General features: G+C 44.4%; 1 protein-coding gene across 8 annotated transcripts in view; it reads right to left on the bottom strand.

Annotated features, from left to right (window-relative positions):
• The window catches only part of agrn (agrin), a 279,643-nt gene extending 269,897 nt beyond the window's left edge, over window positions 1-9,746 (bottom strand). For 3 of the 8 annotated variants that reach the window (XM_030421897.1, XM_030421900.1, XM_030421899.1), the window contains exons 1-2: window positions 9,271-9,745; window positions 7,099-7,360 (exon numbers count right to left, since the gene is read on the bottom strand). In XM_030421897.1, the coding sequence (XP_030277757.1) occupies window positions 7,099-7,360; window positions 9,271-9,471 (463 nt within the window). In that variant the 5' untranslated portion in view covers window positions 9,472-9,745. Of the gene's footprint in view, window positions 1-7,098; window positions 7,361-9,270 lie in introns of all 8 variants that reach the window. The other 5 variants (XM_030421901.1, XM_030421902.1, XM_030421906.1 and 2 more) reach the window with 3 other exon arrangements.
• Window positions 9,747-27,271: the final 17,525 nt, after the last annotated feature.

Raw genomic sequence — 27,271 nt, 5'->3', positions numbered from 1 at the left:
AGTCTAGTTTTTACAAGATTTGGTAAAAACTATAAGTTCCACTGCTGAAACAATTATATAATCAACCCTAACCCTAACACTGACCCCTAACCAAACCATAGCTCTAATCCTGCGCAGAGCCCTGAAATAAATCCCATCAAACAACTTTGAGATGTATTGAAACACTGACTGTGAGCCTGGCCATATGGCCCAACATCACAGTGCCGACCTCACTAATGCTCTAGCAGCTAAATTGGAGGAAATTACTGCAGCCAGGTTCCAAAGTCTTGCAGAAAGCCGGGTTAGAAGACCAAAGGCCGTTTCAGCAGCATATGAATATCTAGAACCCTTTAACAAAGACACACATATAAAACATAATATGGGCGGTTAAACAGAGTGTGTCAGGGCTGGGTCGTTACTGGAAGTATTGTTTAACAACAGCCATTTAAACCAGTCCACATGTAGCTAGAGAAGCCTGGAAACAGAGATATCAGCATTATATAATCTGCCTCATTGCCATGTACATGGATAGTGGTATGTAACAGGTGTATACCATGTGACTACAGGGAACATGATAGGTCTCATTTACCAGCATTGGGTCACTGCATCTCCAGTCCACAACCAGAAGGTGACTGAATGTGATTAACCTCTGGACCACGTTCAACCTGTTCTCATCCAACTACGCAGCTGAGACTCTCAGACAAACTATGATTCATTAAAGGCCAGAGACACTGATAACAACGAAAGAGGAAGCAGAAAATCACTTTATCTTAAACACTGCTGGCTCACTCTGGAGGTTAACACCCATCAAGACACCACTGACTGACGGCAGTCCGCATGTGTTATCTGACAGTTATCTGCTTTCTACTGACCATGTGCACTTTAGTGCAAGCTAAAGTGTGTCAAACTATTTAAAGAAGAAAAAGTTGCTCAAAGATGTCTCCTGTGTATCCTTCAACAAAAAGAAGCGATAGGCCGAAAAAAGAAAAACATATTTCATTTTCTTCTCTTGATCTCTTGATCTGAGCCGCGCTGGAGTGACAGCTGAGCTGACCTAAATCTAAATCACATTAGGGCTTCTCCTATCCCCCTGGTGTCCCACCAAAACCCTTTTCTCTAAACCTGATGTTTTTGGCGGGTTGACAGCAAGTAGCCACACTTGCCACAGCAGCTGCCCTGCTTCAAAAATGCAGTCTTGGAGCAAGAATTTTGTCATGGTTCCAGTTCCCCGGAGGGAGCCCAGATCTCATGCAGACTGCTGCTCTGAGCTCTTTATGTCTAGGATAGAAGAGGATGGTTTTCCGGGTCACTGTACACCCAAGTCCCTGCCCAGCGCCTCCTAGGTCAGTTCCACTTTCCTGTTTCTAAACTAAAGAAGAGCTTCACTTGGACTTTGAAACCAGCTAACTTTAGATGTCCTTTTCCATTTAAGGGGCTTCAAAACAAATCTGTGTGTCAAAGACTCTCATCTTTGCTATCAAATTACTTAATGACTTGATCGTGATGCATTTTTAATTTTGATTTTGAGACCTTCTTTCAACCACAGCAGGAAAAAGGTGCCCTTGTGTAGGTCACTTTAAGAAACACTAACACACTATGCATTCTGCATAGCCAAGTTATTTGGTAATCTTTCACCAAAGAAGCACCCAGATCAAGATTAAGATAGTAAGCTAAGGACAACAACAGGGTTTTGCGCTATATAGGTATTTAAAAAATAAAGGTGCAAGTAAACTGTGCAAGTAAAAGCTAATGAATTATGACAATATATTTGGACTCTGCTTTTTCACAAGATATAAAGTATATTTTGACAGGCATGATGTTACACAGCATGCCGGTGTGTACACTGGGCATGTTAACATCTCACCAAAGTGACAGGCATGTCAATACATGTAGGTGTCTTCGCATCCAATCAATACCATCTATGATTTTTATCAGCATGACAGTGATACACTCTAGCTGGAGCTGGGACACACGCCAAGGTGAACAGACTGTGGTTAAGTGGTCTGTTCCTCCTTTGCTCTCTTCCATCTTTCATGGCTTTTTCATTTCGGAGTCCGTTATCGCTATGCCAAGCAGGCTCTCCGCTCCCGCATTTTTAATTAAAATCGAAAAATGTGCAATAACTCTGGAGACTCTGGGCTAGCTGGCAAACAGGTCCGCTGGTCTTGTTTCTCCCTTCGAGCCTTTGTTGGTGATTTCATCAAAGCCTTCCATCAGGCCTTTTCTGTTTGTCCAATTCTGTTCACTTCACTGCATAAATGCTTTGACATAAGCCACACAGGGCACACAGACTTACCAAGGGTACACCTTTGTAGAAAAGCTCTACAGCAGGCAAATGAACTCTCACTCTTAGACTATGGCCTAATCCATTCAAGGACCCTGAGAAAAAATCTGATCCCGAAAGTCAGTCTTCTTGACTTCCCATGACTCCCTGAAGACAAAAGGCTGCTTGTGTAGACACGGACTGGATAAAGACGCCAGTGCCTTAGTTCAGTCACCTGGGTGCGGCTGCGTAGTGTTCTCACACACTTTGCAGAGCCACAATGAAATAAACTTCATCACCTCTCTGGAATTACCCACAAGCCATATGTTTTCACAGCAGGGAAAGTCAAATATATAGTAGGTTATAATACTTCACTGTGCAGTGGTGATGCTGTAATCTGTCTCGAGAACTTCTTGGTGAGATGAGAACATGAGCAGGTGGTAGTTGAGCCTGATATTTAAATTATAGGGCAACAGACTTGCTGCGAGATTTCCCAGAGTGTTTTATAGGGGAGGCAGACCACCTCACTTGAAATAAAGACTGCCTCCGTAAACTCAGAGGGAAATTATTACACTTGTACGAAATATAATTAATCTTAAGGGAAAACCAGAAGAGGCACTACATCAGGTAGAAGACATCATACATAATCATGTATCTAACCTGAGAGATGCAGCATTATATCGTAGCATGAAATGCATAAGGGGAGGCAACAGAGTGAAGGGCCGTCCACACAAAGAATGCTGTTTGTAACGATATCTGTAACGCTGCCCATGTGAGCATCCACACTGATGAAAGTTAAAGTTAGGTTGACAGTGGGCGGGCGCAAGCACTACAGCTGTGTTGGCAACTACGCAGAGTTCTGACCGATGACCTCTCACCGCTGTACGTGGCACAGAGGAACAAATAGAAAACCGAGTTGTGCACGTGACGAACTGTGATGACTCATGAGTGGTTTTAAGGAAGTCGTTGGCCACTGTCGTTATAGTTGTCACGTGGGCACCGCCATCCACGTGAGTCGATTGATTCTTAAAACGATCAGTTCATACCTATTGTTATGGTTATCGTTCTTGGTTAACCCTGGACCGGCATTGAACGTACTTCCAACACCGCCTGAGTATCTTCCAGGGCTTTGAGTCGCCGATTAATCGTATGTGGCGACCCCCACATTTTTCAGTATGGCTTTACTTGTGCCTGAAACAAGTAATCCAACTTCCCTGGGGATGTTCATCATTTACGTTAGTTGTGGAAAATCGCAAGTACAAACCATGGCTAGAAACTGAAGCATTCATTCCTCTCCTTTTTTTTTTTTTTTTTGCCCTTATCGCTCACTCATTATCTCCTCTCACATCACAAAGGTGAGGAGGGAGGAGGAGGAGGCCAGGTAGGCGCTTGTGCAGGTTAGGAATTCCACTCGCTTCTAGGCCTCCTCCTTGCACAAATAGTGGGGGGGGGGGGGGAAGAGAGCTCAAAGTTTTCAGCGAGGCTTCGGCTCATTCACTGAAGGAGCACTGTAGGAGAAGGAGGGGCGGGCTCAAACAGTCATCCCACATCCCACCCACCCCGAGGAGCATTCCACAGGACTGTCTACTCGCCCATCATTAAGCAGGACCACCTGCTGGCAAATCAGGACCCCCATCATGTTCTCAGCAAGCCTGGCTAACCCCATTACGAGTGAGCCTCTGGACTGCTGTACACACAGATCATAAAGAGCCAGTGGTATGTTGAGCAGTAAAACGCTGCTCATTAACATCCCACAAGGACTTTTGATTGTCCAACCAGTGAAGCACACAAGCCGCACTCAGTATTGAGCATTTAAATAGATGCCGGCACAAAAGGGACAAAGAACTGATCTCCGATGCAGCTGTTGCATGACTATGCACTGACTTCTGACTGGCTCATCTCCCCTCTTCTAAAAGGAGGCAAAAAAGGAAGGGGAGGAACGGATCAAGACAGAAGGAAGAAACAGCCCTTTGTTGCTGTTCTTCGTGGCGGCCTTGAGGGAAAGACTCTGGCATCAAGTCATCAAGAGCTGAAACAAAAGCGGCTGATAAACAGAGCAAGACAGATAAGATCTCCCTGTACGCTCAACACTTCTCCATCAAGAGGGCTTCCTCTCGTCCAAACCCCAAACACCTCCGCCTTCTCTCTTTGTTGTCATTTACACGGCAGTGGAAAAAATGGAGATGATAATAAACACACCACAGCCTTTTTTTTCTTTGTACCTCTTTCTACGAAATCTAGAGGAGAACGTGTTCCGTCGGGCCTTGAATGGTCCGCTTTGTTCGTTTTACAAAAGCATGACTTGGTTTTTTTTTTTGTTTTGTTTCCACAGCAAACGTCTCTGTTTTATTCTGAAATGTTATCTGTCGGCTCTCTGCACAGCACAGCTGACTACGGTAACATTCTCCTGAATGGTAGCCGGAGGACCATAGACGGAGAGTGTTTGCCAAATGCCCTCTGCTTATCACCCAAGACAAGGTGCCAGTTCAACAGTGTAGATGCACTACACTTCGAGTTTAACGTTTTTGCTCTTTCGATTCTTACTCCACAGAAATGCCAGCTTACCTACATACATACATACATACTGTGTCGGTAAAGACAGGGATCAGGAAACACAAAAGAGGGCTTGTGCTGCAAATACGGCGCACAGCATTTTAAGATCTGGTCGGAACTGCAAGTGTTTACTGAGATCTTGTAAACACTCCTCTGGGGAGCTCTGTGGCACATGGAAGCCTGTAGCCGAGCAATCGCACACATGGACTGAGTGGCCCTGAAGTGCCACCACCCAGAACGGGGAGCACAGGCGTGGAAAGAGAGTGAAAAACAATGCCCCGAAGCCATCTATCTTCACGCAGCACTGATCCAAACTCAAACAAAAATGCCACAGCAAACACAACATCCCTCACGTCCGCACATGCACCAAAAGATTTCCTCCGCTCTCGCTTTGTGCTTCATCAGTCATCTCGTTTTCCTCCGTGTCGGTGTCCCTCTCAAAACTCTTGGTGGGAAGGCGCTCGCACAAAGGCTTTTTTCTTCCACCACAGACAATGCGCCTCCCCACCAAGCCCTCTGCCAGGCATTCCTGAGTCTATCCTAGCTATCGAAAATGTCAAGAATGAGGAGAAAGCAGAGGAGGGTACAATGAGTGCCGCGGCAGGTAGAGTCTTGTCCCGCCGCACTGACATCCCACAGTCTCCGGGGGGGAAGCGGTTGCGCAGAATGGATGGGAGCCGGCTCGACGCTCTTAATAAAAAACGTTGCACTGTAACAAGCCTTAAAAACTCTACCGGATAGAGGCAAGCATGCTAATTACCAGGGGCCAAATAAAACAAATAGAGATTTCATGGCCGGGCTGAACCTGACACTTGTCCCAGGGTATTACTTAATGGACGGTCCGTGCACAAGAAGCTCCGGGGAAGTCCGAGGACAGTTCTTTCAGACGTCTTAAAGCACGATTCCTATCAAACCTTTTCCTGATGACTTCGCGAAGCACTTCCTTCCCTCTATTCCCTCCACTGCAAGGTGATATGAGAAAATCAGGTTATGTGAAGTAAACCCTCTTCAAGTACAAAGCGCCGAAACAAAAAGGGCACATTCTGGACAGTTTGTCAGAGCCAAGAAACTCCCCTCTCCACAACAGGAGTCCCAGAAGAAGAAAAGGGGGCTGAATAAAAAGGTTAGCAGTGCAGTGTTTCGTGCCTGGACAGACAAACAGAAGAAGTTTTATGTGTGTGCCAAATGCAACTTAACACTGCAAACAAGCTCCATCCATTGGAACATCCTGCCACCCTGAACTGTTCGAGGGGGGAAAGCACCCGGAATACATATGGACCCCGCGACTCTGAAGCGGTGATTGCCCCAGAAAGCCTTCAGCAAGGTGAATCGTGCTCTGATTCATTTCCCCCCGGTGCGCCCGGCCGCTCTGAGTGTTTCGGAGTCAAAACTTCTGAACAGCTGCCAACATTGTCAAGCACCAGTAAAAGTTAAACAGCAGCAAGCTCACTGCTCACTGGCATGGGGGCAGGGGCTGCTACAGTCACGGTAGATGCTGAGATTTATTAGTCATGGCTGCATGGTTCGTCTCATAAGAGCCTGACAAATGACTTCTCATCCAAAAAAGGACTCAGGGGAGTGAAAGTATTCAATTAACCCTTCATCATGCTGAAGTTCTGGCGTCCAGATGAACAGAGCAACAACACTGGAACATTTATCATCCTGTTTGATCCGTCCACCCACCCCACTGCTCCTACTGTTGCAAACTTTACCCTTCTTTGACGATGGAAGTGTGGGAACCTGTGTTTCCCCGTGAAACTGCCTCGCCATGTGTTGTGTGCACATTTAGTGTTAAGCACCTCCACATGTGACTTAATAAAACGGCCCGGCAACAAGGTGCAAAGGTCAGGAATCACCTCTCAGCCACTCAAGCCGTGTCATCAAGGTGTTAATGGGACACACCCGCCTCAAGGCATTGCTTGGAAAGGCTGGAGCTTCGCCATGGCAACAAAGCTCAGCGAATGACTCAGGCCTCTCTGTCACGGAGTTCTGGAAAAGTTTGAAGCTCTGAGCCCGAGGGCTGTGTAATTTAAGCAGCCAGCGGTGTGTGAAATCCATGCTGCCTTAAGTGATTTACAATTAACCACAGCACGGATCATACACTGACTTTCTCACAGGTGACACACAATATTAAAATAATTTACAGCAAAGTGAAGTAAAAATAGCAATGAAAGGCCCTGATGAAAGTTAGGAATTCACTCCCATACCTGTTGGTCGTTCTTCAAAGTGTTTTTTTAGACTCTAAATAACATTTACGGTATTTTCCATCGAACTCAATCCACTCCAACAAGTTGGCTCCTTACCTTCCACGCAGTGCTCCACGTCCTCCAGGTTGCGCAGGGTAATCCTCATCAGACTCGAGTTGAGCATAAGTTCGTTCTTGTGTTCCGGCCCCATGGACTGCGGGCTGGGGTTGAGGAAGAATATGCGCGTGTCGCCCGTGGCCACCTGGTTGTCGCAGATCCCGGGGTTGCCAAAGCCACCGATCATCACCTTGTTGCCGCCGTCCAGGAGGATTTCGCGGTTGACGTTGGACTTCCCTTTCAAGTAGCGCCACACCCTGACCTTTAGACAGACGGCAGCAGAAAGACAAATCTCCGTTTAGCATTTTGTCATAAACGTATATTGTAATCTCTAAGTATGTAAAGGGGTGCTGTGGGAGATTTGGGGCCCTTGTCCAGCTTTGCTTCATCTGAATCAGGGTTTCCCTCAGTGCCTCTCCCGTTTGGGTGTATGTTTTTTCCAATGACTGGAACTAATGATTATTTTCATTGCTTTCTAATCTACCGCTTATTTCTGAAAAGTGCTTGTGACAATTTCCTTGAGCCCAAAGAGACGTGTTCAAATCGCTTCTTTTGTCCAACCGGCAGTCTTAAACAAAGACTCATTTGCTGTCATAAATGTCAAAGACGAGCAGCAAGTCCTTTAAATTCCCCTAACGCTGGAACCGGCAAATGTTTGACATTATTGTTCGAAAAACTGACTGAACGGCTGATGATTAGATTAGCGCGTCTCTGAAAGTGCTATTCAAATCTTTAACCACGCTACCAAATCATCCACTGACATTGTGTGTAATAACAGTGATTATCGAGCGACTTGTCTTCCACGAGAGATCCACAGACGCAGCATTTGGCAGGCTGCTTGAAAACTTCATCTCATACACTGCCTGCACCCAGAGATTGTGCATCACAGGAAGTGCAGCAAAGCCAAGCTTTATGCACAGTCATGGGAAAGCTCGCCCCCCCCCCACTCCGCTGCATGTTAGCTGTCTCGTCTCACTTCAGCACTCGACGGTGGTTTCTGTCTCCAGAAGGCGAGCCGTGTGCCTCTAATCTACCCCACTCATTCATCGGCAGACGGGAAGCAAGTGGGCGCTGAGGAAGAGAGCAGCGACAGAGCTGACCAAACACAACTTGTTTGTTCTGACTGATTATAGGGTGGTCTGCCGCAAGTCCGTAAGTTAGGTGCGTAAGTTAATTTCACAATGAGTGGCCCCGGAATAAGAACGGAGGAAGTCTGCTTCCTGGCTGAAAATGTGCTTATTTGTGGAGCTGTTTTTTTTGTGTTTCTTTTTTTCTTTCACCACGTGCTATTGTGTGGTTTATTAATCAGAGGCTTGATGTTCCTGTGGCAAGTAGAGAATTGGTTTCAGGTTCACATGTATGATTTAGGACAATGTAGAGCACCTACATAATATGTTTGCTGCGTTGGGCACACCTTGCAGCACTTGTCAACACTCTTTACAGAGAAGGAAACCCATGTTATCATCTCTTACAGTGTTCTAATAGCAGCCTTACAGATCACTGCTTTATTTTGGATGCTGTGAGCGGTCCCTAGCACTTCGCAGCAGCCCTATCACATTTTTTATTTATTTTTTTAATCCCAAAGACATCACTGTCACCTCCCCATGTCACTAATCTCTAATTGGGGTAAATGCGGTGTCATTTCTCAGCATCTCCACAGAAAAAAAAATCATGTCTCAGGGTATCATCCCTGCAGCCAGTGGCAGGTGAAGTTGCATGTTTTCAGCACTTAAGAGTGGAGATCAATGGAGAGCTGCAGCCAGGGGCCGGTGAGGGGCCACTCTCCTGCTGCAGCATGTTTGGGATGATTACATGGTCGGTTAGGCCTCCCTTGTAGCTATGTAATTGGTAAGTGGAAATTTAAAAAAAAAAAAAGAAACTAAAAAAAAATAAATACAGCATCTATCTATTTCTGAAGTGGATTCCCAGTCAGTGTCCGTGTAAGTGCTGCCAAACGCTTCTGGATGAATGAGTTTGTTAAATGTTTGTCGGGCACTGAGGGAGTTGGGACACAGACTCGGGTGGTTAATGGCTTCCATCAGCTACACGGCGGTGAAGGTAAGTAATAACGTGACTCTGGAGCCCGCAGGGAGCAGGAGCAGGTGTCTCCTCCTGGAAGCGGTGCACCCTCACCGGCTCGTTTTTTTAAAGAAACCACATGAAACCTCTTACCTTGCAGGAGTAGGTGTTGTGCACCGGGTCCATGTTAATGATCTCGTCCACGGTGCCGGTCAGGACTATGTTGGCCTCCTCCTCCCGGTCCTCCAAGTCTTTCTCCGGGCAACTTGCGGCGCAGCGCTGCCACAGAGCCACGAGCAGCCCCGCGACGAGCAGCGCTGTCCGGCCGGGCCGGGCGGAGCGCTGGGAACCCATGAGCACCGCACGGATGGAACCCAGAAAGTAAACTTTTTCTGAATAAAACTAAACAAATTTTAGCGGCCGGAGGGTCCGAGAACAAAGTCCAAACTCTTTCGAACGCGCTTCAATTGTGCACCGAGCCGGCTTTCCACAACTTCCCTACGGACTACCAGTGTGTGCTCCACTCCGCAGCCCTGCTCCCTGCATCTGCAGCCCGGGTTAAAAATCCCTCTCTGCCGCCGCCGGCTGGGAGACCAGAAGGGAAGAGAGGAGGGAGGAGGAAGGAGGAGGGATATCTCTCTCTCTCTCTCTCTCTCTCTCTCTCTCTCTCTCCAGGAATGCACAGCACTCCTCTCTCTCGCTCTCTCTCTCTCTCACACACACACACACACACACACGGTGACGCTCCTGGATTTGCATGCGATCTGAATTGCTGATCCCACAAGTGAGGGTGAGGAGGGTGAAGAGGGTGGTGGTGGTGGGGATGGTGGTGGCCGGCAGCGCGCCGGGATGCCTGTAGAAAGTGGCTGTCCAACGCCGCCCCCAGTCGGACAGACGCTGTCGTTACCTCCGGTCCCCCCTGAGCGGGAGCAGGCAGGGACCACGTGACCGACCTGTCCCGACAGATGGTGTGTTGACCTCGTGGATCCAGCTGTGATCACCTCCATACATCTGACCCCCTCTGACCCTCAGTGTCCGGGGTGTGTGGTCACATGACAACAACAGTGCTTTCATCTCACAGTTAATCAAGCTTTATTAGTAATTTGACTTAATCCAATAACATATTAGAAGTGAGCACATATAGCACCACCAGTTATAAAGTGTTACTGTATCACTTACTGATGTATGAGTTGGGTGGTTTAATGCCGCTGGCTCCTCTCAGACTTTCAAGGTCAAAAGAATGGCCTTTCTGCAGGCGCCCCCAGATTCGTAAAGGCTTTAGGAGAACGTTATCACGTGGGCTAAATGGAATTTTATAAGAAAGTAGGCCTATGCATTCCCTCCAAGTTCTAGCAAAGTCTGTGTTTTCAAATTTGATGGAGTCCTGTCTTTTTCACTGATAAAAGATGAGCAATATTGTTGTCTGATTCTACTCCCGAGGAACACACTGTCATGTAAAATTGCCTGCACTGCAAGTGGGAAGATAATCTTTTCTTTTTGATTTCAGATGTGTATCTTTCAGGATCCTCTCCTGTCGTTTTTTTGGGAGTTGCTGGACCCAATACAGAAACACTGGCTGGGTTCGATATCAGCCTACTACATACTCCCTCTTAGTATGTACTACATATTGCCTACTAAATGAGCAATTAAGTATGCCACTACCACCAAGTCTGCTGAGTCATATGACAAACAGAAAAACAGAGTCAGCACACGCCGATGCTGATTTAATTCATTCATCTATTTCATGGTTAAAAAACACATAAAACACAGCAGTCAATACATAGATTAAAAAATGAATATACAATAAAGCCAACGGTTAAATAGGCATAATATATCTCGCAATGTAAAAGTAAGTGAGAAAAAAATTCTGGATGTGTCCCTTTAACCGGATCAGCGCCACAACTTAATGGGGTCCAACCTGGTCTACCCAGTTGACTGTTTTCAAAAAGCCCTGACAAGAACCAAGCAGTTTTGTTCACAATCTAGGTGCAAACCATGGAGCATTAACCTGCTTAAAGAGGCAGATATTTTCTTTCTTTTGTCCTTTTTAACAGCACCAAATAGCGTAATTAGGTGGAGACCAAAACAGAGATATAAATGTTGCACACTGTAACATTTTGGACCTCCTCAGGCCTCAATCAGACCAAATCAAGCGCAGTGGTGTTTAGTGCAGGGTTGCACAGTTGCATGGCAGGATACACCTATCATCGTTTGGTCCATGAACTCCACCAAGATAGCGCCGGGTTTCCTGCTCCCAGATTAGGAGCGACGATTCCTCTAGACAAGCTTTCTTTATCTGCAACAAGTCTGAGTGTTTCTCTTGACGCTGATGGTGAAGTCTCCCCTCTGACTGTTTGTGCATGTGTCGTTTTGTGGCCTTCGTGACAGCGTCTCGTTCACCCTGACACTGCAAGTGCCATGTAAACCAGCACTTATCAGAAATCGTCAAAGCTTTAGCAGTATTATAGCAGTAGGCTATATTTAATGACAATTTAGAGCTAAATTTAGCGTAAACAGCTTGAACAACAGGACTGTTTGATTGGCCGCTGCAGCGCGATGTTGGGTTTTGATTCCCCAAAAGCTGTTTTTCTTTTAACCTTTCCCAGAAGAACCACTGGTCTTTTGCGGTCTGCACACTGCAGCCTAAATACACTACCCACACTCAAAATGAATGGGAGGACTGGTGTGTTTGTCACAACGCCTGACTTGTTGTGATTGTGGCCTTTCTGTCATCTGCCGTTTTTCAGGGGAACATCGCACCATCTTCCAGACTTCAAGGAACTTATTCGGATCCTTGAAAATGTTCTTGCGGAAGGTGGTCAGTAACCCATCTCTTCAATATGATTCAGCTGGGGATAGCAGTGGCACAGAACATCTACTCATACTCACGTAATTAATCCCTTCACCTTTAACAATCGTTGATCTCTGATTCAATTCCAAGTATTAACTCAGAATTTATTTTTATTTGAGATCTTAAGGTTGCAGACTTCTTCCTACACCCAGCATAAAACTGCCCCAGTGATTGAAACTTCCACGTAAAACTGAACTTTACAGCCTAATAGGCGGATGCTCAACTCACACTTTGTCATATATAATCAGAGATTCCCCATATATCGTAAAACTTCCCCTGTTTAAATCTGTAAATGTTACCATATGGCTATTTTGTTAGAGCTCCTATTTAAGAACAGACAGTGCGTAAATTTCCACTCCTCAAAAGCTGTAATTTTAACTACCCTTCTATTCCTGGGAAAATGACAGGCTTGCGTGTGCACCGTTGCTAGAGAGGATATTTGCAGAAATTTGTTCAAGTAGGCCTCGGCTCCGACGGCTGACTTGACCCAAATAGACAGCCGTCTTTTGAATGGAAAATGATACAGTTTGCCACCGCTCTTCTTGTTCTTTACACAGGCGAGGTGAGGAGAACACACTATAACACACCATTCAGCTGGCCAGGGGAGGTTCAATAAAGGACCATTCAAACACAAATTATCTCTCAGATCAACAAATGACACAATCTGTAATATCAGTCATCAGGCCTGGAGCAGCTCCGCTCAAAGTGGACGGCTTTGCGGGTTTTGAACGCCATTTTCATTGGCTTCCGCATTTAAATACGCTTGATTCTATAGCAGTAATGACTGGTCTGAACGAGAGTACACCCAAATTCGAAAAAAAACATTTCCACCGCATGCTATTATGCATTGTGAAGTATTCCTTATGTAGCTGTGTGTTGGTGTCCGACGGGAATCGCTGCTGTCACATTTGGATAAAAGCAGCTCTTCCTTTTTTTATGATTTGTTTATGAGTAAACAGTAATGAGTATAAATTAAAACTGGGTGAGAGTGTGTTTTCGGGTACAAAAATCCAGCAGTATTTCATTCTCAGCACACTAATTACAGCATAATATATAGAGATAACCCTGCTAACCCGGCTAAGGTTGGCGTGAAGAACTATTCTTTCCCTCATATACTTAAAGCTGCACCACTCAGCGTTTTTTTTACATGACCTTTTTAGAATTCATACAATGGATCAAATGACTCTGTAATGTCAAATGTGTCGTTTGAAGTGACAAACCCACAGATCATCCTACTCTTCCTCAGCACTTTAGTGTCTTTTAGCCCATTGTTTTCGGTTGCTGACTCAGAAATCTGGTCATTAATTCCATTTCCTGCTGCTGATTTAGTTAGAAAGCTTTTGCAAACTGACGACACACTACCCAGTGGTGTAGGCTGTGGTGCACAAGCGTGCAGAAAGTCATGATACGTTTACAGTGAACTGGAAGGGCACCGTAGAGGACACTTCACCACGCTTTGTCCACTGGAAGGACAGCCTGGAAGGCACTTTATTATGTTTTATCTACCATAGGGCATCCAAGAGGGCACTGTCAATCTCCCTGCCATGAATTTATCATCATGACACTCAGGTACCTCAGAGCGTGACACTTCCATCTGACAGACAAAAGGATACTCGTCTTTTATGTCCTTATATATGAATCTTGTGCTTTCCATGGTATCATGGCATGATAAAGCTGTAATATGATGTGCGGAGGGACAGCTAAAAAATAGGGGGAAAAAATCAGCATTTATCAGGTAACCAGAAACACGACTCCTTAGTCCGTCTTGCTTCACTGAATTTTGAAAGAATGGCCACCCGTCAAATTCATAATCAAAACAAACAGGGGGCAGCATATCACCAGAGTAACTGCTAACTGCTGCTAACTGTAGCTGCTCTTAGCTAGTTAGCTCAGTTAGCTGGACAGAGAGCGTTGAGTTCTGACGACCAAGCCGGCTAACATCCGTTTTAGTGCCTGGTTAACTTGACTGAGGCAATGTGGCTCTTCTAGACTTTCAATTAATGTGTGGGAAACACTGAAGTTAATTGCTGATGCTAGAGCTGATGCATGCTGGGTGATGCATGTGTGTGTGACGTGGTGGGCGGGGCTAGAGATCAGATGGTCGGTGTGCGCTGTAAAATTACTGTGTTGATTGGAAATAAAGTGGGTTTGGGATTTTTTTTTTCATGGGCGGCCCAACCCAAGTAGAGCCTATGTATGGGGAATGCTGCATTACAACGTCTAAACTGTTTTTTATTCACGTTCTGTTGATAAGCTTTTGTTCATTTTTGAAGACTTGACATGAGATGACAGTTGACACCTTGCAACAGTCTTCTGTTCTGCGCTCGGATAGAATCCCACATCACAAATTATACAGACAATTAAATAGGCAAGCTTTGAACAAACGGATGTGTCCGATGTAGTATGCAGAAACTTCTTAGGGACAGATGGCGTTTTTAATCTTTCATAATGTTCCTTGTTCAAAAAAAAAAAGACCTCCTTGAGACAAACATCGAGCGCTGCTGCAGATTCAGCGCTCTTCCCCTGTGGACATGAAGGAACATCTCTTCTGATGTGAAACTTACCAGAGCACATGACCCATCATGTCCCTCCCCACCTCCAGTTATCTCCTGACAGCCCTTCTCCTCCCACAAATATTTCAACACAAAGGCTGCAGAAAGTAAACACGCTTTTACAGGCATTTGACATTTCATACACTCCTTTGTGAATCAAAGTGTGGGCAGATGCAATTATAGCTGGAGATAAAGCTGGGGAGCAGAGACATCAACCTACATTCCCTCGGAGGGGATTTACCGTCTGACATGGAGACTGTGCGCTGGAAAACCTTGTGTATCATCTTTCTTGGACCTTTTTCTCTCGACACGCATGTAAGAAAGAAAGACTGTGGGAGAGCAACAACACCCATTCACAGTGTGAGCAAAACAAGTTGGTCTGTTTCAAATGAAATCTGGCAGGAGAAGGGCAACATTTTAAAAATGTCAGATATCAGCATGAAATACGGGCCTCCGGTGGTGTCTTACTGGTGTGGCCCTAAAACACTCCCAGCCATCAATCTGTCCCTTTCACAATTATGACAGTGATGGATGCAGATGGAGCCTTTTATTATGATCTATTTTGAAAAGTTATACTTATGTTGATGGCTTACACAGGAGAAGCCATCGCAGCTGGAAAGAGTTGACTCTGCATTCAGACGTCTGTCACTGGAAAGAAAGAGGTGTAACCCGAGATGCAACATTAGCAGCCAAATTGTATGCAAAGCCCACGGGCTGCGTTTCACCGAGAGGCAGCTGCATCGCTGCACTCCTGTGTATCATCTGTGTATCACTGCCTCACGGTCAGTCGGGGGAATCACTGTATCGAAAGCCAATCCAACCTTTGGGCTCGTGCTCCAGCCACGTAACTGATACCTTACAGTGTGTGTGCCGCATGAATGATGCACACCACTCCTGTTCAAGTTACTCAGCGGCTCGGCATTTGAGCTCTGCTTCCACGTCCTTTATTCTGACAGTGTCCGTTCATTTCCTCTGTTGTGTTTTACACCACTCTTATAGATAATGTGCCGTCACACTCCCACTTAGCATCGCCCGGCAAGCGGCGCTCAGATAGACAAGGCACACACACACACACACACATTCACTGAGACATTCCAGCATTATCAAACCAGGCTGCTGTAGCTCCTTTGTTTTTCCAGAGGACCGGCCCAGTCCTCTTTATCAGGTATCAGCATGAGAAAAGAGGAACGAGCCTCGCCTGCCTCCGACCACAGACACCGTGTCCGGTTTCCTACAGTGAAGCCTTTCCCTCTCTCTTTGCTGGCAGTTTGACAGACATGCATTAGACACACTCATCTGGTGATATGCTTACCTTGTGAAATACACGTTATTATGGCTGTGGTTGTTTTTTTTTTTTTGTCCCAAAAATATTAATGTTTTTGGAAGTTTGACTCCATCCACATCAAACATGAAGGACTGAAAGAAAAACAAACATTTAGCTCACAGTCGGGCTGATCCTTGGTCATCCTGAGCGTCTAATTACATGTCTGGAATTTGCTTACTTTCCAGAATTGTAAGAAACGCACCCCGACATCCCCGTTACTCCACAATACAATACCTGTCATTCTGAAGGGATAGGTTCACCCACAAATGAATATCAGTCATTATCTACTCAACCCCGGGCTAATGGAAAGTTGGATGAAGTCTTAAAGCCCACAAAACACTTCTGGAGCCTCACAGCAAAAAAAAAATAACAACAACATTGCAGTGTTCTCCTAAATAACTGAAGTAGTTAAATGAGTCCAGCCATTCATCAGGAGTGTAAAACATGTCTTTTCAAACAGATTTGGGATCTCAAGACCTCTGGAGCTTTCATTTTTGGGTGAACTTGTTCTTTATGTCCATAAACTAACAATGATATCATTCTTACTTTATTATCATATCAAACTTTATTAATATATATACATTGTCAAAAGCTGAAATGGGAAGAGAAAGGTACTTTTAAGTTACTGAGAGGGACGACCATTACTTTATTTCAGTATGCATTGTTTGACAAAAAATACATATGTGAAATACATCACATGAACCCACTCAGAGATCACATCACCTAAGTAAAGGACCCCTGGAGGCTCCAGGACCCCTCTAGTGAATTGATAAAATGGCCTGAAGTCTGCTTTCCGTCAGTATATCACCCCCCTCATACCGATGCAAGGACCTGGTAAAAACACATTCTCTATCGGTTTGAAAGGGTTAACACAGGTAACCTTTCCTGGCTCCACAGCATGGTCTTAACTATAATGACTATACACTGTACCCTGTGTCAGCCCTCCTAGCTCATAAAACCCATTCTTTTATTTACAACTTGACCATAAACACGATGATCTCAATCAGGACAGACACCGCAAAGTGAACATTAATGCAGAAGCTACATTCAATAAAACAGCTTGATGCTGACCATGTCATTTAGATTGATTTATAGGGGTGGGATCAAATATATAGCAGCTCCTCCAAGATCCCCCTCTAGGGAGCCGCCGACCGGCCCTCGACGCTGGTGGCGGCGGCGGATGGGTGAAGGGGTGAGGCGGGCAAAAGTGGCATCCAACATCAGAGAGATGAAATATGTTTAATGGATGACAGGAAAGCGGGCAAACAAATCCCAGCGAAATCACTGCATAATGAGCGAGAGGAGGAGCCCTAGAGTGATCATAATAACTGCTCGAACGCGCAATAAATAATTCATTCGTTGAAGATTTATGAAGGAGACAGGAAATGTAAAGAAATCACTTGTTATTCGTGCAGTTTGTCATGTTGAATTTATGTATGACACGTTGCAAAACTTACCCGTTTAACGAGAAGAGCTGCATGAAAAGCTGAGTAATTGCGGCGCGCCAGTGTAGTTGCAGACCCAGACTTTGGTTGCACATCAGTAATAAGGGATTTTTTCCTAACACCAACAGCCTGACACAAATGGTTAAACACTGGCTGAGCACATGCTCACTGTCAGGCGCCGTACACAGAGTTCGTGTGAGAAAGTTCTATACAAAGAGGAGCAGGAAAGTCAGTGCACGCCACGGAAAATGTAAATATATACAACATGCCTGGAGCCTCCTCAGTTTCATGACACGGAGCCCGAGTAGCTTTGGAGTCTGGATGTTTTTTCACAGTAATGACGTTGCGGCAAGATGTTTTTACTTCTGTCTTTATTATTCTCGCCATAACGCCGGGCATTTACAATTGCTTGTGTGTCTGAGAAACTGCAGAGTTTCATCAGGTCCTTGTTGAGCTGCCACATACAGCATGAGACGCCTATAGCTGCGCCACGGATTTGCATAAGGAAATTGGTGTTTTTTTTGTTTGTTTGTTTTTTTGCACTATTCAAAATCTATTCAGGAGCTATTAGACCATCTGGTAGGAGCTCAGTCAAAGTTGATTGGTCTCCCAGTGTGTCATTTACAGCATTACAATGTTTTTGTTTTAGGGCAATCGCATTTTGCTCACTGAACATAGGGCGCGGCGTTGACGCAACTAGCGCTTAACTAATTTGTTGACGTCTAAAGCGCTGACAATATAGAGCATTCTGCGTCTCAGTCTTTCTCCATATTGTCTCTTTACGGACTAGATGAAAAGTTTTGGCGAAAATGATGTGTTTCCCAGCGCCTCATTATGCTCCTCAAATTGCAGCACCACTTTCTCGAGACAAACAGCAGAGCTTGAGCAAACACACTGTGTTTAGCCGCCTGACAGTTTGCCAGATGGCCCTCTGCTCTGTGGCGTCAAGTCTAAACAGGAGAGGTGGTTTCACACCTGGTTTTATCCCCATGCATTTAACTGGAATGTCAGATAGTTCGGATCCCTGTGGAGCCGCTCCCGTCTCTGTTTTCTCTCTCCAGCTTTCTCTTTTCAGTCAGAAAAGTCGGCTGCTTGAGGCCTTGAGCGGAGCTGATGTGTTTCTTGTGGATGAGCAAACAGGTGAACAGTCACTGCCTGAGCACACTGTCTGTGGTTTTGTCTCTTATACCCAAATGTGCAATGTCTTTCCAAGCATGCACATGCACTCATAGACCTCAGGGGGGCTTAAGCATTTGCTATTTTGACCTCGGAGATTAAAAAAAGAGCCCTCCTTCTTGGGTGTTTTTAAAATGAATATATAAATAGTTAAATGAAAAGATATATTAAAAAATGTATAAATAGATATATAAAATCAGATATACGAAGTTAAGTGAACCCTCCCTTCTTCCCTTCTTCCCTTCTTCCCTTATTCCTCATTTTCTGCTGCAGCACTGTGTGGGCACCAACTGGCTGGTGCGGCACTTTAAAGGGCACCCATACACTCATGCATAGCCACTCGAGCCAGTCAGCATCGGTCAGTGATGATGGGTTACTTGATGGCAGAGGCAGATGTCTGGTATGTGGCCAGACAAAGCATAAAAAAATAGAGTTCTGTCCATCCACTTTTCAAATTGCTGCGCTTTGGGAAAGGTAGATAAACAAAGTGACAGGCCAGCTAAAGAGCAATAATTAAAGGGTTACACAAGAGGTACGTAACAGATCGTCAAATAACTTTCAATTTCAGGCGCTCCTTTCAGTTTTTTTCCAGTATTTTTGCGGAGCGACGGAGGAAGAGATGAAGGGATATCAACTGGTGAAATCTTTATCTTAAACCAATTAAAAAATAAACCAAAATGCCATAAAGCAATTCCAAGATATTGCCAGCCGTGTGGTCCTTGAGGTTTTCCGCCATCGTTGGTATCTCTCTTATCAGAATGGATTTTAATAGATAAGGTTGAGTGGAGACGAGATAAAGGAGTGTCGGTGAGGAACAGCATGTAGGCTGGTGTCTGCCTCATTATAGATCGGGACCCAGATAAAGTCCCCCTTAAATCCTCATGTCACACATGGTGAATATATATTTCCTCCCAGAGCAGATTCAGTGTGTGACGTTACTGCACAAGCAATGACAAGTTGAAAAAAAGTCGGTTTGAACGTTCCATGAATTCACAGATTTCCCTCCAAACTGGGGTTACAAAAATGTTAATGTCAGATGCAAGATGTCAGATTGAGATTCCTGTAAATCATCATGTTAAAAACCAGCTGCCAACCGTTTGCTGGCCGTATCGGAGGCATGGCAGCAGTGAGTGATAGCGAGCCAGCTTCCATTACTGTTAGTCGCTTACGAGACCCCTCCATCCATCTGCTCCCGCTCCCGCCCAGCCCCTGCTCGCTTATGCAGAGTGGCGACAATTTACCGACGGCCATTTTGTCTAATGGATACCATTCATTCATTCCCAGCTTGCTCTTTGGCAGGCGCTCGCCTCAGTCCATTAGGAAATGAGTCCACTGCGAACGCCCACAACCACGCCACCGCAGATGAATGCCAAGATCAAAGCCCGTCTGAGTCCGAGTGATTTAGTCGCCACTGTTGAGCTGATTTTGTATTCTGTACCTGTTGGCGACTTCTGTTGCTAGCTGTGTAATGAGATCCATTTGGATGTGAAATTGAGCACAATTCTCCATTAAAGCACTGTGTTCCCTCCTCTGTATTTGACAGACTGAATCGCAGCGACAGGATTACCGTAGGAAGATAGTAATCTGTAGAAGCAACGATGAGTAATGCCCCTGTGGAAACACCAACACCATATCAACCAAAGGGCGCCAGTGTTCGCTGTAATGCTCCCTGATTAAGGACGTTTTGATGTAGAGGAACTCCGTGTCAAAGAGGATCCTCATTTCCATAAGCTGGCCTTCGGTTTCCCCTGCACTCGTGTTTGATCTAGGCGTCTTAACGAGGGAGGAGAACATGATCAATAGGTTGACTTTGTGGGTGTGTGCGTCTGTTGCTGGCCCTCCTTCGGGGAGCTGGAGCGCTGTGCCAGGAGACAAACTCAGCACTATGTGACAAGAAAGTGCCTCATCATCATGGCTCCCTCTTCTGCAGACTTGCTTCGACCTACACTGACTGTCCAGCTGCATTAGCTGATTGCACACTCCATTGTCTCTCTGCCACTTGGCACTTCATCTGACCAGACCTGACCTGATTCACTACAGGCAGATGAGTTTAATCACTTAATTCTGCTGTGACTATTACATTTGGACTCACCTGTACCAATAAAGAGAATATCTAAGATTATTGATTAAGCCATTATGAATCTTACAGACTGATTCTCTACTCGTCTACCAAGCAACAAACACTGTGCACGGACTGCTGTTGGTACCATTTTTGCTTGACTACCGAGGCACTATAATAGCTTTCCCAATGCACCATGTTGGGCTTTATGCTGCTTTCATTCAATGTCTGCAAAATGGAAGTAATGGGAAACCTCTTGGTATTCCAAGATGGTTATCTCCATTGTTGAACTTGTGCTGGGTTCAGACTACAGGATAGCAGCCCAACACTTGAACAACCTGACAGACACTGAATTTTTCCCCCTTCTTTAATGTAGTATGACATATTTATGTTGTTTACCATGACAGTGAGCAATAGGACCACAAAATGCTTTTCTGCAAAACAAAGAAGGACTGATGTTGTTGGTTCTGTGAAATATAGGAAAGGTCATTGTGATTCTTTCTTATTTAGGCTTTTGTGAACACAAGACGGCCTGAGTCATGCACACTGCTATGGATGCCATTGTTTTTGGGCATTTTTCAGTGGTGGAAGGAGTACTGAAAACATTTACTCAATTGGCTACAAGTGCAGTTACATTACTAAAATATTACTCAATTACAAGTAAAACTACTGGTATTAAGATAATACTGACCCTAACCCTAACCCAGCACAAAGTATGCTTCTCAAACTCTACGCAAAGTATTAATCACAATAACCATTGATGTTTAATGCTTTATCAATAGCAGCCATTCAATCAAAGGGGTTTCTATTTTTCTAAATCTACAGTCTAAATTACTCCTGTTCTGTTCTGATCCCTGGCACCTCCTTCCTGATGAACTCACACAGGTTAAGACAGATTTCCAGCACTGACTGGCTGGGTCGACAATCATTTATTTAATAATTATTAATAATTTATCGCCTCAGACACAGTGACCATCTTCACAATAAGACAATGTCTGGACCTAACATTAGTCCGTCGGCTTGTACAAGCCTGAAATTAACGTAATTATGAAAACAACAGCGTGCAGCTCCTTTTTGAATTAGCTTAAAAAGGTTTATTGGCATTAATATTGGATCTCATTTGGATGAAACTGGCAGCCGGGGTAACTGTGAAACCATTTTGCCAACAGTTTATTAGCATTCATTTTTTGGCTAAGAAGGAAATATACGTACTATAAAAAATTCTTCAGACAAAGGTAATAGCAATTGCTCATAGTGGTCTGATCGATATGATCTGAACACAGACATTTATGTTAACAGCTACTATCCCACATGTATGCACACTTTTATTCTGTAGCTTATGGTCGCTAAAATAAGTTGGTTTAAACCTCAAAACATTTACAATTATAAATAAAGAAGCTACACATACGCTATTTGACTACGTTGCAGCTTTTTTTGTGGACCTAGCTAGTGACGTAAAGATAGCAGCACTATGAGCAGCTAAAGAAATCTATGATCACCTTTACTGGAACGCATTGGGTTTTGTTTAAGCTGTGGCTATGCTACCTTTTTGTTTCTTCAAAGTAAAATGCCCACTGACCTAACTACTCACTGAATAGAACGTTTGGGCTGACATCCTTCAGCACAAATTCAGTATTCCCTTCAAACTAAACATTTGAATCAGACATGTGACTTTCAGTGTGGCTACAGCAGATCAACAAAATGTTAGCGGGGCAAAATGGTCGACCTGCCATTATCAACTGAACGCGTCCAAAGGCATCTTGCCCGTGCAGGTGGGTAGATACACTCAGGCCAGAGCACAGTGCTGGGCTGTGGCCAGGTAGAGGATGAGAGCCGCCCCCAGCACCTAGAAGCAGATGTTACCTCATGAATCCTTGCCCAGGAATCTGTGACTCATACCAAATCCCTCCTTCTGCTTAACAAAAATCCCTGCGATCCTGCGGAGGAATGAAATTGGAAAAAGGGAAGCAACACGGAGGGGTGGTGGAGGGTAAATCATGAAGTGCGTGACAGAGGGAAGGAGGGAGGGATGAAGGTGGGAAGGATTCGAAAGATGGATGAACGATTGATGAACAAGGTGGGTGGAGGAGTCAGCGCAGGAGCATGCTCGCCTCTTCAAACCCCCCCGCCCCTCCTTCTCGTCTCTCAGTCGAGATAGAATGACAGCCTCCATCACGGGGGGGGGGGGGGGAAACATATTTCAAAAGCAGGGCTGAGTGAAGAAGCAAAGCAGAAAATAAACAGGAGTGACGGCAGAGGAATCAAAGCCTCGGACTGATGAAAGTGCTCCAAACATCCTGTCTGTCACTTAGCAGAGGAGGCCGGCTGCCTGTTAGGACAAGAGCCCTTTGTGGCTGTGAGTGTGCATGCATTTGCGGTGCTCGAGTGTTTTTTTTTCTTTTCTGTGTGTGTAGAAGTCAAGTGACTGCATGTGTGTTTCATCCGCCTGAAACATCCTCCCGAAACATCCTCCCCATGTGTGTTTCTTTCTCTCTGTCTCTCTCACACACACACACGCACACACACACACACACACACACACACACACACACACACACTCTCTCTCCAGTGAAACAAACGTCGAACGGAAAGGTGAGTGCTGCCGATTGAGTGAGCTGATGTCTCATCAGTAAAATATGTCTGGCTCGGCGCGGACTGTGAGAGGGAAAGGGGCCCTTGGGTGCAAAAAGAAGGGATGTGCTCCCCTTCCCAATGTCGTTACATTTCATGTCCCACCCCCTCTCTACCTCACCCTCTCATTTTCTCCATGTAAAGCGCTGTAAGGCTGCCGGGTCTCTTCTCGCCGCTCCTCCCTCGGCAAAACCACATCACACACGCGCTATTACACATTAACATCCGCACTCACACACTGCTGCATGCTGATCAAAGCATCAACACTGATTGGGGTTTAATTAACTTTGTGTAACTGTGCATGTTAATTACCAAATCAAGCCGCAATACACTCAATCCCTTATAACACATAAAAAGTGCAGTCCTGACATTTGCCACTGTGTTCCCTCTGCCTTACCGACCATAATGAGCTTATGCTCTTAGACAAATAAAAAAAAAGTGTCACACTGTATACGACACAACACTAATTGTTATTCAGAAGCAAAGGCAGACACATTAATTAAGGGGATAGACTTTAATTGCAATATGCTGTTTTTTATTAGAATACAAGGGTCATCAGAATAAAAGCTTAAGAGATATATTAAACACATCCATTGGCAGAATCCAGCTTTACTGAGCCTGTGTCAAGGTGACTCAAGTTCCCCATTTATTAGTTGAACATCATTATTCCAGATCAAATAAACTTCTAATTGAGTTATTTTAAGTTTTACTGTAATCCAAATGCTTTCGCGCGCCTGTAACCTTCATACTAAGTGCCTTGTTTCTTATGAAAGCTTATAAAATTCCTTTTTAATTCAGCTACGGTTCGGTTTCGTGAACACTGATGAAGATTTACTTAACCTCCTCGACGGGGTCACAGTGACAATGTAAGCGGCTGGATTGACATTCAGAGAAGGGTGACTAATTGCACAGTGCGTTGTTTGTTTGAATGTTTCTTTTTTTCCATGTGAAGACCACCAGGATTTGGAGAGTTACCTTGAAAAATGTATTCCCATCCAGTATAGCAGCGAAGGCAGGAACAATTCAAGTATGGCAGTCTGAAAGTAATGTAACTCGATTCCTTTTCCGCTATCAAACATATGCAAAATAAAGGCAAGAGATCCTAAAAATCAGTGCGATGACTTTTATTGAGTCTTAATAACGATGAGGCTTCTGTGAGAATGCAATCTGTCACCAAGCACCGGAGTGTTGTCGTGTGAGACTCATGAAGTGTTGTCATGTGGATGTGTGCACATGAATCCTGTTAATAATCCTCTTTCTTACTGCATGTATCTGTAATCTAATTGCATCTTCCTTTTTCTGTAACTTTACTGGAATACAGTTACCTTTTTTTTTGCATCTAGATTACATAATCCTGTTACAAGTGTTCCTGTAAGCTGTTCAAAGAAGAGAAGGTTATAACTGTCGACAGTGATTGATAATATCAAGGTTAAAGGTTTGTTTCATTGTCATTCTACGACACAGGGTGGTACAAGGAAATGTAAATTGTAGACCCTTTATGCTACACAAGGAAACTATTCTTCGCGATGGAGTGTTGATGATGAACCATGCCGGTTTGTCGTGTTCCTTGTCAGATTGCTATCTATCGCTCCTCGGTAAACGTTTGCAAGAATTGAACCTTTTCTTTGCTTTGCTTTTTTGCCTCCTTTTCCCTACAGTCAATGACGTACTTTTATTTTTTTTCTTAAGATTTTCTATGGCATAGACACCTTTATTAAGCAGTAGACAGATAGGAAATATGGGAGAGAGGGGGAGTGTGACATGCAGCAAAGGACCTCCGGCCGGAATCGAACCGGGGTCGGCTGTGTTTATGGCATGCGCTCTAACCACTCGACCACCTGCGCACCTCAATGACGTTCTTTATTATAGACTTCATTTCACCTATCTTGTAATTAAACTGCTTCCCCTTTTGCATGGGATCTCATAGAGCTTCTTAAAGGTTACCTCATGGTCCCCGGACCCCAGGCTGGGAACTGCTGGAATACCCGGGTGATATTTCTGTTTGTTTGTTCGAGGAAACATCTATCATATCACCTCATCACCTCATCACCGTGACCTCACCCTAATGATGGCAGTTATGTAAAAGAAGATTGGTAATTACGGCTCATTTGATGATGAAAATGCATTTGACATTTCGGGTCCAGTTTTTCTACAACTGACAAATAAGAGGGTATGGGTCCAATTAGTGTGCTGCACTGTGGTAAATGTCAGCGTTCAGACACAGAGGCAGGTACATGCAGTCAGTGGTGTTCTGCTCAGAAGTGAGAGGTGGTTGTTTACCTGGACAATGTCTCCCCCCTGAGGACTGAAGGTGTCACTGCGGAAACACCGCCACAGCCACAGAAGTGTGTTAATGTAAACATACGTGGCCTATATTTTGCCGCACAATTGTACAATTGCCATGATCTCATTTCATGGCCTCTTATTTTGGTTTCATTTCTCATGCGGAGGCTCCGTGTAATTGCATTTTGGCACCCACCCCGTGCTGATGCATGGATGTCACTATTTGTTTATACTACCTTTGTTTACTGTTCACTGCCAGTTTACATCTCCATATATTAGGCTTTTAACCGTAATAGTAAATCTATTTATGTGCACTAGCTGTTTACGTCTTGTTCTCACGTGTCCGTAAGACACATATAGCATATGCTGCATTACTCCACACCTGCTCATGTTACCCAGTTTATCATCGCTGCACACCTGTCTACCACATTTTTGGCCACATTGCCACAATTTATTTTATTTACTCTACACATTCCTATTTTTAAACTTACACACAATTGTATGCCTCACTATCTTAGATTGTCATTTTTACCCACATGTTTTTCTTTTGTTGAAAGATATTTTATAACTAATATTTTTTCAGTGTCATTGTTGACCAACGTGACAATAAACAACTTGAGCTTGAATTAAGCTTCTTTTTTCACATGGTCTCATTCTCATTACATATATTAAAGGTGCTAAATGTAAGAATTTTACGTTCAAAAATGTACTTAATTTATCAGCAGAATGGGAAAAAATATAAGTGTTGACGTTATGTCAAAGACAAGTATTGTGTCGCAGAGGCATCTACTGAAATTAGCATGCTAACCTGCTAGCCCCAGCCTGTCCTTTCTTGTAAATGCTACCACCCCAAGCCCTCAGTCCAAAATGTTAGCTGCACGGCTAACTGAGCTAACTAGCTAGCAGTGGCTACAGTTAACAGCAGCCAGTGGTTACTCTGGTGAGTTGCCGCGCCCTATTTGTTTGGAGTATGAGTTCAAGAGATGGCAGGGACGGGCTTGGGCTAGCTGGTTAGCTTACTAATTTAAGTGGATATCGCTGCAACACAGTAGCTACATGAAATTGTCCTAACTTGTAGTTATTCACATCCTGTTGACAATTTGAGTTCATTTTTTAAAAACCTTCTCAGCTAAAATCCCTACATATTGCCCCTTTAATCCTTTACACTGGACAGATTCCAGTAACCGAAGTTGCAAAATACAAATATTTCAGGTAACCAGGTATGTTGCCTTTTTGTTCATGTTGCACACTGAACATTGCGGTTGAAATATTTCCCCATACATTTTTCATAGTAGTGTAATAATGTTATGCGGTCTATTATATTTCTCTGTTTTTATTCACTTTTAATTGTTATGTTTTTTCAGAATTTCCTGGCACTGCTCATACATTTTTTACAGATTCAATTCAAATTGACCAATTATTTTGACCATATTATGTCTCTGTGGACAAACTGAGCCCTGCTGAGGGCCCTGCAAGGTGAGCCACATGAAGCCAGTGGTTTCTTTATCTTACTGAACTCCACTCTTGTTTTCAATGGAAACATAGATGAAACTTGAGACATAACATAACATAACATAACATAGCAGTGAGCCAGTGGAACATTTATTTGGACTTTTCATCATCTGACGGTCTGTGTGCCATTATAAAGGTCTTCCAGGTAGGCAGGGTTTACTACTTTACACTAATTATGCTTGTAAAACCTACAACATTTGTCTTTTGTAAATATCATACGTGTATCCCTCTCCGGAATGTAGAATAATAAAGCAAAAATCAAATAACTCAAACGTCACCGTCCCAGCACTGCACTGAAGGACGTCTGAACTGTATGCGTCC

The sequence above is a fragment of the Sparus aurata genome, chromosome 7, assembly GCF_900880675.1.
Source record: "Sparus aurata chromosome 7, fSpaAur1.1, whole genome shotgun sequence".
Taxonomy (NCBI): domain Eukaryota; kingdom Metazoa; phylum Chordata; class Actinopteri; order Spariformes; family Sparidae; genus Sparus; species Sparus aurata.
Note: the sequence above shows the minus strand (reverse complement) of the source record. Positions and strands in the feature narration are given on the sequence as shown.